The 14,184-nt window shown below is 44.0% G+C and overlaps 1 protein-coding gene across 1 annotated transcript in view; it reads left to right on the forward strand.

Annotated features, from left to right (window-relative positions):
- The window catches only part of LOC306778846 (ankyrin-1-like), a 40,950-nt gene that overhangs the window by 21,909 nt on the left and 4,857 nt on the right, over nt 1–14,184 (forward strand). The window contains exons 29-42 of the mRNA XM_079270555.1: nt 1,451–1,655; nt 1,881–1,977; nt 2,121–2,349; nt 2,437–2,565; nt 2,676–2,795; nt 2,894–2,978; nt 3,187–3,261; nt 3,570–3,701; nt 3,891–4,043; nt 8,974–9,619; nt 9,860–10,208; nt 12,216–12,299; nt 12,612–12,764; nt 14,023–14,121. Coding sequence (XP_079126681.1) covers nt 1,451–1,655; nt 1,881–1,977; nt 2,121–2,349; nt 2,437–2,565; nt 2,676–2,795; nt 2,894–2,978; nt 3,187–3,261; nt 3,570–3,701; nt 3,891–4,043; nt 8,974–9,619; nt 9,860–10,208; nt 12,216–12,299; nt 12,612–12,764; nt 14,023–14,094 — 2,529 coding nt within the window. The 3' untranslated portion in view covers nt 14,095–14,121. The remainder of the gene's footprint in view (nt 1–1,450; nt 1,656–1,880; nt 1,978–2,120; nt 2,350–2,436; nt 2,566–2,675; nt 2,796–2,893; nt 2,979–3,186; nt 3,262–3,569; nt 3,702–3,890; nt 4,044–8,973; nt 9,620–9,859; nt 10,209–12,215; nt 12,300–12,611; nt 12,765–14,022; nt 14,122–14,184) is intronic.

The following is a 14,184-nucleotide window of genomic DNA, read 5'->3' on the forward strand; positions in this document are numbered from 1 at the left end:
TGACAGTTGAGCACCTGATCTTCCAACCTTTTAAACCTAATCGACTTAAGTTTGTTCAAGCTGTTAACCCCCTTTTGTGTGTTTATAGCTCCACTTTTCAGGTCTTGATGTTTTATCAAACATTCACACCAAAGACAAGAGAATCTTTTTAAACTTACTTCACCAGCCTCAATTATAGCATCCACTTATGATTTAGCCCTCACTGTGTAATGTCCTGCCCCAACATCCTGTTTTGAAATTAAACATCAATTCAGGGAATTAATGACGCCGTCTCATTGGACTGAAGATACAAATCAGATCATTTGTGAGATTTTTTGAGATGGTTAAATTGCAGATTACAATACTGTTACGTATGGTTTGCGACTCCCGAGCCGGTCGTAACAATACAAAGATGACAACAATCCAATCCATTTGAATTATTTTGGCCACAGTGCTACTTTTTCTTTTCTTCCTTTGTAGTTACTTGCAGTGGATATGTTTGTTCTATAAGTATGCACCATTTTCTCAGATTTGCTGATTTCAAGGCACCATTTGCATGTGATTTTATTTTGACAGGTTAAATATACTCACTGTATACAATCTGTTTTGCAATATATACTGTATATTGTATTGTAGTACAAGAATGGGATTGCATTAATCTCTATATTTAACAAAATTAAAATTCTAATTCTAAATATTTTATGAATATGTAGGTCAGCAATCTATGAATTTTGATTATCAGATGGAAAAGTGTAATTCCAATGTCAGAATATGTTTCAGTAAACCAAAATATAAGGTAGATACAGTATGAATGGACCTTATGCTGCGTGTTTTGGTTCAACAGCTGTCCTTCAGACGCATGAATGAATTCATGATGAGCTAAATGTCTTTGAAACTAACCACACATGCCGTAACCTCTAAAATGAAAATACTGAATGTAAGTAAAATAGGATTTGGATATCATTTTATATTAACATATTTTTAGGAATATATCTATTTCACTCAAATGTTGCTGTAGTAATAATGTCATGAATGGCCTTGTGAAAAACCACGGTGCCTTTTTCTTTGATATCAATTTTGTAATAATGATTGTAAAAGCTTCATGTTAACACACATTGTTACATTTTACAATAAAAAAGTTATTAAGTCCTACCGATTTGTGCTGCAATTGTCTTTTCAAATGTGTTATTTAAATCATTAGCTATTTTATTCACTGTGGACTTCTCTCTCCCTTTCTCTTCACTTTTAATTTTTCCCTATTCGGTTGTCCTTTCTTTTACCCTCATCCAATGCCCCGTCATCCATCTCCCGTTGTCTCATTCTACCTGCTATCCTGTAATCTTTTTTGTATCTTCATTGCCTGTTCATATGTTTCTTTTGTCTAATTATCCTTTTTTTCCCACCACATCATCACACCCGTGTCCGTGTTACGTACCCTCTCTCTCTCTCCATCATTTACTTTCAACCTCAGGCTCAGCCAGTTCCAGATGAGCTGGTTGCAAAGCTGCTCGGTAACCAGGCAAATTTTAGCCCCGTGGTCACTGTGGAGCCTCGGCGGCGCAAGTTCCACCGGCCCATTGGCCTGTGTATGCCCCTGCCCCCGTCCTGGAGAGACAGCCCCAGAGACTCTGGGGAGGGCGACACTACCAGTCTGCGTCTGCTTTGCTCCGTCATAGGTACTGCACTGGGAGTTGTGTGGAAGTGTGTGTGTGTGTGTGTGTTTGTGTCGACCGGAGCAGTGTCTTCCATGGCGAGGATGAAAGATGTCAGTGCCTTAGCTGGATGTAAAAAGTATTTGTTCTTATATTGTTCAAACGCTGTCACCGTGAGACTTCTTCTTTGTGACCTTTGCTAAAGCCAGATTAACCAGTTTGCCCTTTCTCATTCTGTATTATTTCCAGGCGGCACAGCCCCAGCCCAATGGGAAGACATTACTGGCACCACCAAGCTTATGTATGCGAAAGACTCTGCCAGTTTCACAACCAATGTTTCAGCACGGTAAGCTCAGTTGGCAACATGTACATGTCCGCCATCGTACCATAACGTTTCATGTAAGCCTTCACCATCGAACATCATTTTATCAAGCAACTACACTTGACTCATGTTCAATACTCTGATTACATCTCATTGTTTCCTCTCAGATTCTGGCTCGCAGACTGTCCACGTACAGCTGAGGCCGTCTCCTTTGCCAACCTGCTCTACAGAGAGCTGTCAGCTGTACCCTACATGGCCAAGTTTGTGGTGTTTGCAAAGATGAATGAGCAGCGTGAGGGCCGCCTGCGCTGCTACTGCATGACTGACGATAAGATGGATAAAACCCTGGAACAGCATGAGAACTTCACAGAGGTGGCTCGCAGCAGAGACATAGAGGTCAGTTTAAAGGCGAGGGCAGTGCAACATACTAATGTAGTAAAATTCTAGTGTAGCGTAGGCCAATGCCTGTGTCTTGTCTTGCAGGTGATGGAGGGAATGCCACTTCACCTGGAGTGTTCAGGGAATCTGATACCCGTGAGGAAGGCCACCCAGCAGCCTCGCTGCTTCAGCTTCCAGGCCTTCAGAGATAACCGACTTCCTGTCACTGTTAAGGTATTACCATTTCTCTTTCTCTCACAGATGTTTCTTCAGTTGTATGTTCTTTGTCTCCACGCTACATATGTATGTGTCTTCATTGCTCTCCTTGTGTCCGTGTGTCTAAGGTGAGAGACAGCAGTAAAGAGCACACTGGATATCTGTCTTTCCTGCGCAAGTCCACTAAATATGAGGACAGCCAACATGTGCTCTGTAACCTCAACATCACCATGCCTCCATGTATCAAGGTGAAGCTCTAGAAGCTACAAGACACATACAGTGTATTTAATTATAGTCATTTTCCCTGATATGGCAGACTTAAGTGTTGTTTGCTTGTGACTGGCAGATTATTGGGAGTGAAGACCGGAGGCGAACTCTGACCCCGCTGGCTTTAAGAGAAAGATACAGCGCCCTAAATGAACCTGCTATGGGTATGAGGTTCTCACTCTCCCACTTGTAAATCATTGTACCTGCTTATATTCTTGTGATGATATATAAGGCACAGTGTGATGGCAATTCAGTTTTTTTCATCATTTTACTTCATCTACAGTTGTGTTCCATATACAGAATCAATAAGCGTTGCAAAGCAGGGATAATCATTCAAGATGTTAAATATCAGTTTTGGTCTGGTTTGTGCAGCATCTATGAATGCTATGGAGAGGACGGAGTTAAAGATGGCTGTGATCGCAGAACAGTTGGGACTGAGCTGGGCTGGTGAGTGAACAAGAATATACCGAATCTGCTTTTATTTGTTGTAAACCATCCATGTTTACCTCCATGTCTGACAAGCTTGCCTAGCTCTCTGCTGATTAAGGTCTAACATGGCGACCAGCCAATGAAACTAATTATTTCCTGTGTTCCTGCCAAGAGCCATAGCTGTTTGTTCTGCCTCTTCTGGACAGAGCAACTGTGAAGCAGAGTGCCATTTCATGACTGCGCACACTATAATAGCATGAAACAGGTGAAATTATGTGAATATTTCCTTCACTTCCGTGATCTTCGGCTTCTCCTTTTCTACACAGAGTTGGCGCGCGAGCTTCAGCTCAGCGTGGATGACATCAATAAGATCCGTGTGGAGAATCCCAACTCGCTGCTGGAGCAGAGCTCTGCGCTGCTCAACCTGTGGGCCACCCGCGAGGGCAAGAGGGCCAAGAGTGAGTATATGAGATCTGAGATTGCTGTGAATTTCTCTCATCCCCTCATGTCTTTATTTACGTCTCTTTCACCCAATTAAAGTCAGATTGTTGTTGTAATGGTTTTGCTGTCTGTCCTGGGAACCCCCTTCCCCGCCTTCTCTTTTTCCTTGTCTGCTTGTGTCTCTCCTTCACACGTCTTCCCTGCAGTGGAGAGCTTGTACGCAGCTCTGAAAAGTATTGACCGTATGGACATAGTCAACATGTTGGAGGGCCAGCCGCCTCAGCCTGCCAGACAAGGCTCCCGCGATTTCAGCAGACGTCGACACGAGAGCGACAACGCCTCCCCTGCTATGACCAATGGTAAGTTCCCTCCCCAAATCCCACAATGCAGCCCCTTCCCCATGTCTCTCTTTCCTTGACCCTGAGCCATCTTTCCAATAAACATTCCTACTCGCTCCCTAAAATCCGCTGACGGCAAAGTGTTTCCCTCTGAATTCCCTCTGTTGTTCCCATATCTTTATTGTTTATTCCGCCGGGCTGCTGTTGTGTATGAAAGCTGCCACAAACGTCAAACTTTTGCAGGACTTTGCCCAGGCAACATGCAGAGGGACTCAGGACACTCCTACTGTGCTACAACCTGTGTAGTGCTTTTGGTTATCCGTACATTTCTCCATGTATTCATTCAATGTGGTGGGAAGTAAAGTGAAGTCTACAAAAAAGTATGATTTGAATGATGAATTATAGTTTACATCCCATTACTGAAAAGCCTTTCCGCAAAACACTCCACGTAGATATAAGTAAAGTATCTTATCATTAATAGTTTTATTAGTTGTTATTGCCGTCGTTGTTGTTATTTTCTATTCTCTTGTCAAATAATTACATAAGTCAGTATTTGACTATATTAAGAGTTTTCCGCCCATTACAAAGAGTGATATTTTGTCTATAAAACAACATATCGTCATACATGATCAGTCCACGTAGATCATACTCTTAGTATAACCTAGCTTAACTGACTTCCTTACTAATTGTCAGTCAGGACCTGTCTTTTACTCCTTTCCCTCATGGTTTCCTTCACACATGCATACCGTACATCTTATTGACTCCATTTTCACCTCTGGACTGGTGAGCTCCCCATCTTACTGGACTGGCTTCTTCTCTCTGTATCCAGTGCAGACGATGAGTCAGTCTGACAGGTGACAGGTCCTATTCTGTGAAAACTGGAGCAATACTCAGAGATGTAACAATGCATAGAGATACGACCATGAGGCTCAAAGGGTGAAAAGGGAGATGTTCAGATCACAGCTGCAGTGAATCTGATAACCATATATCTGTCATGTCTGTCTATCTGTCTGGCTACCTGCCTCCCAAAGGCCGTTCCTGCTTTGACGTTCTGCATAACAAACGTGGCGGCACTTTGAATACCTGAATATTGTGTCTTCTGGTAATCTCGCAATGATCACAGCGACGGGATGATTAAGATTAAGATTAAGTACGTCCTAACGGCACAGTGACCAAGTGGTGGACCAGAACTGACAGAAGTAAATGAACCAAATGGTCAGTTGAATCGAAAAAAAACCCATCAGGCTTCATCTTCAAAACAAATAGTGTGGTAGACAGTGAAGGACGAAATACATACATTTATTTTTCACTTAGTTAATCTTTTTCACAGATTAATTTATTCATTCAATATTATACCAATAGTTTGACATTTTGGGAAATATGCACATTTTGAAAGTTTGCTCAAGATAATTCCAGGTTAGGAAAGATAATATATACATCAGATCATTACAGATAGAACCTCTTGTTTTCGACATTTTTAAGAGGAACTTTAAATTCTCTCTGCCTGTGGCTGCATGGGGAGTAGTTTGAGTCTCTTTAGGGCTAATGTTGAATGTCCTTTTGGGAGCCCTGTTTTCATTCCCTGTGAATCTGTCCCTCTCTCTGTGTTTCTCTGGACATGTCATCTGCAGCCTAGCCGTCCTACTCTTCCTCCTTCTCACTCCTCTCCGAACTCTGACCTCATGCCAACTTCATGTTGACCTCTGACCCACATCTTTATCTTTTATCTTTTTTTTTTTTTTTTGCGACTAGTCGTGCATTTTCCTTTTTTTTTGTGCTCTTGAAAACCCCACCTTTTTAAGTGTCCACTCTGTGACCGATACCCCTCACACAGACTGTGTACTCAGCACCCACTGGGAGGGGGGAGGTGACCCTCGCTGTCTCTCGCGGTTTCTGTCTGTGACCATCACTCTATTTTATATTCCTCTTCCTCTCTTGCTGCTCTTCTTTTCTCTTTTTCCTATCTCTTCTTCCCCTGCCCTCCTGCCTGTCTGCATGTGCATGAGGCTGACTATCATCGGTCATCTCCCCCTGTGTTTGCATGGAGACACTGGGATGAGGGGCAGGAGTAGCACTGGCTAGTTTGGAGATGACGACTCAAACGCTGCATTGGCCCTTAATGCTGCTTGACCAACAGACGTGTTCGTGCATGGCATGCATACTGAGAATGGACCTACAATCTGTCTCTTCCTCCTCTGTGATCCGTCCCAAGGGGTGTAAAAAAAGGCCACAAACCTTTTTTTGTGAACTGTGACTTGCGTCTGTTCTGTTCATGTATGAATGTTGTGGTTGTTTTGTATGTCACTGATTCTATGTAGACTGTGTCCATCTGATGGCTTATTTAATGTAAATATATGTTTTTATTGTCTTTGTGAGTGTTCTACTAGGCTCAATTTGATATTGGTCCTTCCCTATATGTAATTATACTTATTGTTTAATGTGTGTGTGAGTGTATCAGTGTGAGTGTCTTTATGTGGGTTTTAAGTTGTATATTGTAAGTGTTTTGTGTCCTCCATATACATTTGATTAGTGTTTAAGAGTATGGACAAAATGAGTATATTTCCTTCACATGTATTTTATGTGAGCTTTGCTGCTTTGTTTTTCTGTATTTGTGTCTTTTCCAATCAGCGGGGTCAGGCAATCATTTTCCATATTTCACACTTCCACATTCCTTCTATTCATTTTTTTTCTCTTTCTTTCACGATCATTGCATTATCTTCTAACATGAAGAGAGAGAGAGGGCTGACAAACAATTTCACTCTCTAATTCATGGCAAACTAAAAACTAGTAGTAGTTTGTGTGGTGTCACAGAAAACTGACTCGTAAAACAATAAGCGTGACTTCAGATCTGGATACATTTCATAAACACACAGACGTCCACCATATTTCCAATACACACCTGATCCTGCACCTCATTTACTTGCAAGATACCTTTTTTGTAGGTACTTACTTCAAAACAGACTTTGTCTTCTTAATTATATAAATAATAGGCTTGTTAGTGTAGTACTCTGATTTAATGCAGCATTTAAAGTGAAGCCAAAGGACAATCAAGCATTTGTTAATGGGGCCCCTAATCTCTGAAGGAACCTAACCCAATATTTCCTGTTGTAGGCCAAATAAACAAGGAATGAGGATTTGAAACTTATATTCAACTCTTAACTCATCGTCTTCATTGTTACGGTAGGACAATAAGATATTTCATCAACAATGGATGTCGAAATACTTTTTTAGACTCTTTTAACTTACGTTACAAAAACATAAATATATATATATATATATATGATTGCTATTTTCAATAGACAACTGACAGCAGCTGAGAGAAAGAGCAGAAAGTAGGACAAGAGGTCCTTCTGGCCGCTTGGTGTCACAAATATATCCTGCACTCTCAGCAGTACTCAACAGCAGCACTGCCAACCATGAATCAAGTTACATCCTGCAGCTCTGCACATCTTCCTCATCACTATACAGTATACACACACAGTCTCTCTCTCTCTGTCTCTCGCTCTCTCATATATATATATATATATATATATATATATATATATATATATATATATATATATATATATATATATATATATATATATGCAGAAGGTGAACCGCCTCCTCGTCTTGCTCTTATCTACATACTGTATGCTCTGCATCACATCTCCTATTTCATCCTCTGGGGAATGTACTTCCTGATAACTCACCCCGTAGAGTGACAGCCATGGTGTCACCCACACTTTGTTTTACCTACATTGCCATTCATTGAAGGTTTTACATAAACTATTCACCTAATTTCCATGATAGTTTTTCATTTATAGAGTAATTCATTCCATATGATCAAGATGGATACATGGCACATTCTATGTATAGTAAAAGTGCATTCTTTGCATCGTAGTTTTCTTTCTTTTTGTGCAATACAAAGTAATTATTTCAATTAAAAAAACATTCCTGCTGCCATGACATTGTGCTCTATCATGCCAGGTCTGCCTTTACAAAAAATAGATCGTTACAGAGGGGTTTCAAGACAGTTGAAGGAGTGACCTGAGTCCACCGCACATTAACAATGTGCAGTTTTTACTAATTTATATAATTGGACTTAAAATACTCATTCAAATCTATGTTTGAGACCATGTGAATTTCACAACAGATGGAAAAACCAAGTCTCCTGTATATGTGTTTGCATAAATATCAGCAGTACTAAATGTTTATATAGCTGTCTTATATTGACTGCATTATAATAATGTCAATGAGAGAGCAAGTAGCTGTGTGCAATGAGCTGGTTTGTGTGTGTTTGTGTGTGAGGAGAGACTGAGATTGCCTGCGTGCATGCTATCCAGCCTGACAACGATATTAACCTGCCTGTTTTTTGAGTGGGTTTGAATGCATGCATATCTGAGTGTGAGTGTTTACGTGTGATGGTATGAGACGGAGAGTGAGCGAGTGTGTTTATGGCATGTGTATATGTGACTAAGTGTGTGTCCCTGCTGGACAGGTGTGTGTCCCAGCCCCAGGTTGGGGGCAGAGGCAGTAATTCCTGTCCATCTCCCTGCAGGTGGCAGCCTGCAGAGCAGCATCAGTCACTGCTGGGTCCAAACCAAAGTGTCAGGCTCTCAGTCCGTCCGGCTGTGTCTGCTGCTGCTGCTGCTGCTCTCACAGTCAGCGCTGGCTGATCGAGCTTGACAAACCCTCTTCTTAAAGCTGCCCTTGCTCTCTTGTATTAAGCTCCTTGCACCTTTATTCTAGCTCCTATTGTCTTGCCCCCCCCCCCCTCTCTCCTTCCCCACTCCTTCCCCATTTGTTCCTTCAGCCTACTCTACTCCCCCCTCCCCCCCCCCCCCCCTAGATGCCCAGCTCCTGGGCAGGGGCACTTACCCCCCTCCCGGGGTCCCGGTGCTGTGGGGGTGAGGTGGGGAGCGAGGCAGGGGGGCCGGGTGTCAGTGTGCCTCTCTCTGTCTCGCTCCAGGTTATGGGTTCGCGCAGGAAGAGCTTCTCTCACCGGCCTCCATGCAGTACAGCCTGCCCTCCCCGCTGGGCGCTGAGCCTTACTGGCAGGAAGTCTCCAGTCTGGACTGTGCACCCATTGCCACCACAGAAGAAGACACCCTCATGGAGATGTCTGATGTGCAGGTGTGGCCCTCAGGCAACAGCCCATCCCTGGTACCTGTGGAGGACTCCTCGCTTGAGTGCAGCAATGCTGACGATTCAGAAGGTCTTCTGGGGCTGCCGTATGGAAGTCTGGGTCGGCCGGCTAGTCAGGCCAGCGCAGCCAGCAGAGGGGGTGGGGTGCTGAGTGGCTCCATTGAGCTTCCCGAAGACGATTCAGAGATGGGCGTTGACTCGCTCAGCACTGCCACGCCAGCCTCGCTTGGGGGCACCATCGCTGGGATCAATCTTTTCGGGCTGAACAATTGTCAGAGGTCATGTGGAAGTTCGGAGGTATCAGCAGTCATCAGTACGACTGGTGGAGATGGAGCTGGAGGAGGAGGAAGAGGAGGAGGAGGGACGGGCTCAGAGGAAGGGCTTTCTCTTGTTGCAGGACAGCAAAGGGTGTATGCTCGGCTGAGTGAGTCACCTGGTCTGAGCTGTGTTGCAGACCGGAATGGAGACAGGTGAGTCAGACCTCTGTCTGCCTCTCAGGTGACAAGTCACAATCACACCAACCAAACAATAGATCTGTTTTAACATCTCCTTAATCTTTATTGCATGTCAGTGGATGTCACTGGTGAACTGGAGTTATTTTTTCTTAGGGAGGAAGTGACCCTTAAGGGGAATGATGAGCTGTTTTACTTTCCTTGGAGAGAAGCATGTACAGTGTACCACCACCGCATTGATCCGTTCTCCCCTTCCAGGTCAGGAAATGGAGGAAACGGAGGGGGTGGAGGCTCTTTCCTGTCCTACCTGCAGGAGCAGACAGGCCCAGGGTGGATCCCTGTTACTGATCCTACGCAGGCCTGGGTGGGCAGTCAGGCTAAACCCAGGCAGGCCATGGACACCATGATATCATCCGTATGTAACGCTGTGGACGGAGACCAGTTACGAGTGTCCCAGGAGGCCCTGCTTCAGCCTGTGAGGGACATGAGGCACTCAGAGATCTTACGGGGGCACTTCAGAGGTACCCAGCCGTTTGAGAAGGGTTTGGGCTTCCCGCACAGGGTACCAGAGCTGAGGGCCTGGGACGACGTGCGGCTGAAGGGCCAGGTGAGTGTGTCGCTGCTTCCATGCAAAATAAGAGGGACGAATTGTACAGATATTACACTTTGTATAATGATGAATGTTGCATAGGCTTTAACTGTTGTGATGCAAAGCCAACTCATTTATTTCAACTTTAGATTATTAATTAACGATAGGTCCTAGAAACATACGGCAAACATTCACACACAGAGTCTAGCGCCCAAGAAGGGCACAAACAGTCGGGCCAGATATAGCAAGCATTCTCACTGTCCCGCTCATGTGACATGCCCCCCCCCCCCCCCCCGCCCACACCTCAATAATGTCTACGTGTTAACTTTCTGGCACAATGCCACCACACCACACTGTACAGGACAATCTCAGCCGTGAAACTGTAAGGGAGCAGAAATAGCCTTTAGAGCCTTTGATAGAGCTTGATTCAGTATGTGGTTTACGCTGGTGAGAAAAGAGCCCTTTTGTTTGGCTCAGTCACACTTTAGCCCTTTAGTGTGTTGCAGTGCTGCATAATTGTGTCTGCTTAGAGATAATTGTTGCTGTGATGTTTCGACTCGGCTTTGTGGATGTGAAAATAGTTTGCAATTCAAGTTATTGAAGGAAGTCAGAGGACAGGTTTCTTAGCGGTCTTACCACAGCGTAGAGAGCCACAGTGGAGAAGCCATAGGTATTTAAAGCCCTCAGATCACATGGTCAGAAAGAGAGAGAGGTGGGAATAGAAGCCTCCCAAGGTTGCTTTTGCTTGGGACTGATGTCATTGAGTGGGTACTCCTGACTTGACCGTGGGAAGGAGAAGGAATAAAGACCAGAGGAAAGGGCCCACTGCCCCCGGACATGAACTGAAAGACAAAGAAACAAACTGCAAAGTGTACCAGTGACAGAAGGCCGCAGGCTGCAGCTGTTGCCTTTGTCCGTCAGCTGAGAGAGCATTGGAAACAGGAGCCACTGAAGGCTGAGGGAGTGTATTATCGTGTGGAGCTGTGTTCATTTGCTGGGTTGATGTGGGCCCTGGTGACAGAACTCCTCTTCAGCTTCGTGCTGCTGGCCTTCCTGGTCATCAGCTGTCAGAATGTCCTCCACATAGCCAGCGGCTCCGTGCGGTCCGTGCTCACCTACATACACGTTCAGCTGGACCGTGAGCTCGGTGAGGTCGAGGGAGTGGCTGATGAAGAAGAGAACGTCACCACCAGAGTGGTCCGCCGCAGAGTCATCCTCAAGGTACAGAGAGAGGGACAAATTTGAAGACAGCATGAACAGGCAGGAAAGAGATGGAGAAAATACTGTTTGGTTAAAGGGTGAAGGAAGCGGTATGTTTGGAGTGATATAGGTTTGTGTTGATATGGGTAAATGATTTGACAGGGTTGTGTGAGAAAAGTGGCAGTGAGGGTTGACTTAGGACAACGTGTGTGACAATGACAAAAACTGATTTGAATCGATACAGAAATAATAATTTAGTTTAAATTACCATCAAATTGCTGTGAAAATGTGGCAAAATGTATCTTCTGCTGATATGGATGTAAATAGATTGTTTTATGCTCAACAAGTTTGGACTTTAATTATATTAAAAAGCCTTATGGACTCTTCCTCCTGGATCTCAGACTCTGTCAATGCGAACACGTGTGTTGACAAGTTTTATTTCTACACGGGCTGGACTGGACCATGTCCTTGCATTCCGGCTGTCTTTGAGCTTATAAATAGCTCTGTGACACGCTGCAAATTATTAGGGGCTATAACAGCATTGTTATGACCCTCATCAACAGTAATCATAAATGTCACTAAGAAACTCGGAGAATCCCAACTGTTGGATGCACATGCTTCCGCAAACAACACACTAACCCCTCTAACCCCTCACCCATCTGTTGTTCAACTGCTTCTCTGTCTTTCCAATAAGTGGAGGGGTTTATGGTGTGCAAGTAAATTACACTGCAGTGACTGTATTTCAACATGCATTAGGACCATCATTTACTCTTGAGTTTACTTAACTTTTTAAACTTTAGGAAATCATATGTTTTCCGTCCGCAGGGCGATGAAGTTGAAGATGTTCCTGGGGAGCATGTAAGCGAGGAACAGTTTACCGATGAACATGGAAACATCGTCACAAAAAAGGTCAGCCACTGAGAGATGTTTTTAATCTGTATTCTTAAACTGGGGTCTGGTGATTGTTTTCACTTATGACAGTGTTATAATACTCATTCACCGTCTCTCCGCAGAATTATTCTTAAACTAATAATCATTATAAAGTTATTCACATATGACATTATGCTATGGATACACTGAATGTCCCCAACAAATAGATATTTTCTTTATATTAGCTCTTTTATGTTTCACCAACTCTGTCTTTTCACTGCCTTATTCCCACTCTCTGCCTCCATCCATTACTCTCTCCCACCCTCTTTTGTACATGTGTGTACGTGATAGATTGTGCGTAAGGTTGTGCGCAGAGGGAAGGGTTCAGGTGAGGAGGGTGTTCAGGAGGTGAGCCTGGAGGGTTCTCTGCAGGATGCCAACGAGCTGGAGGTTGATGCTGAGCAGTTCATGAGCTACGCCATCCTGGGCCGGGACAGCAGCAAGGTGGGCTTCTGATCTGCAGACAGCTGACACTCTGTTCAGGGCCTGTTTGATTGAAATCCATGTAGCAGCTAGTTCATAGTGAACAAGGGACTGCAGTGAGCTTGAAAATGTCATGTCATCATGGCTTTCCCGGGCATATCCCGGCAGTGTTTGAGTAGCTAAACCTGCAGCAGCTTCAGTACCACAGGCTGAGGACACATGTTGTGTGTGTGTGTCCTCATTATCTTAGAAGCAACAGCCCTGTTTTATTGTGTCAGTCCTAAATCACTAGCGAGGATTGAGTGCAAAGTTTGGTTGGTTAAATTGGTTGATTACTGACCTTCTGTGACATTAATCTCCACCTGAATATTATTCTTCTGCATGCAGGAGGAACAAACGAGTCCACTTTGCTCTGGTGCTGTTATTGCTCACAGTTCACCGGCCTATTCAGGGTCTCATCATTTTAGTCATCACTAAGCAGCAACCAAACTTATCATCGTTTGTTTCTTGCATATTAATGACTGAATAAATTGTGGCTCCTTGTGTGTGGCTATATTTTCATTCTGTCCCTATCAATTATCTCAATGGCTGACTCTTGTCTTTTCTGCCTTCATTAAAGTTGATAGTCCTTCAACTGTGACTGTGTTCTGTGTCACTCAAACCTGCAAGACTCTGAATCAGAGCTGGGTCAAATAGTATTAACTATCTTTTACCTTTAGTTTACTTTACCTGCAGGAAGTAGCAGAGGATTGGGGTTTAACACATTGGGACACTTCAGAATATTAGGGTGTCACTTTGTGTATTGTCTTATGTGGTCAAATCCCATCCATCTGAATATCAGGAAATCAGAAATATATTTTTAAATATGATCTGACCTCGGTCTACTCTGAATCCCAAAGACTGTTGATGCTTATGATGCCCTCTTATCTTCAACTGTCTTTCCAACTGCCACCCATCTTTTCTGTCCTTGCTTGACTGTTTATGCATAATTTCTTTCCCCCCCCCCTCTCTCCTCTCCCTTCACTTATTTGTTTCTCACATTTCATCTCATATCTGTTGTCTTTCCTGTTTTTCTGTCCTTTCTTTTCTTGTGGCACTATTTCCTTTCTCTGTTGATCCATTTCTGTTTCCCTTCCTCATCTTTTTCTTCCTGCCCCGTCTCGTTTATTTCACTCTCCCTTACTAATGTTCCCTCAACCTCTTGTTCGGCTCCTGTTTTCCCACCTCTTCTCAATCCTTGCACCTCTTCTGCTGCCAACCCCTTCCCCCCCTGATGTAGCCCGATACTGTGGATGTGAAGAAAGGTGCTCAGATAGTGAAATGTGCCAGTCTACGGAGAGTTAAGCAGTGAGGCAGACTGAGTGCTGCGTCCCTGCAGGTACGGGACTGACCCACAGCGTCTCGTCTGACCTGTGGGCTAGACCATTTAATCCAGTCTCTC

This window comes from Melanostigma gelatinosum, assembly GCF_949748355.1.
Source record: "Melanostigma gelatinosum genome assembly, chromosome: 6".
Lineage (NCBI taxonomy): Eukaryota > Metazoa > Chordata > Actinopteri > Perciformes > Zoarcidae > Melanostigma > Melanostigma gelatinosum.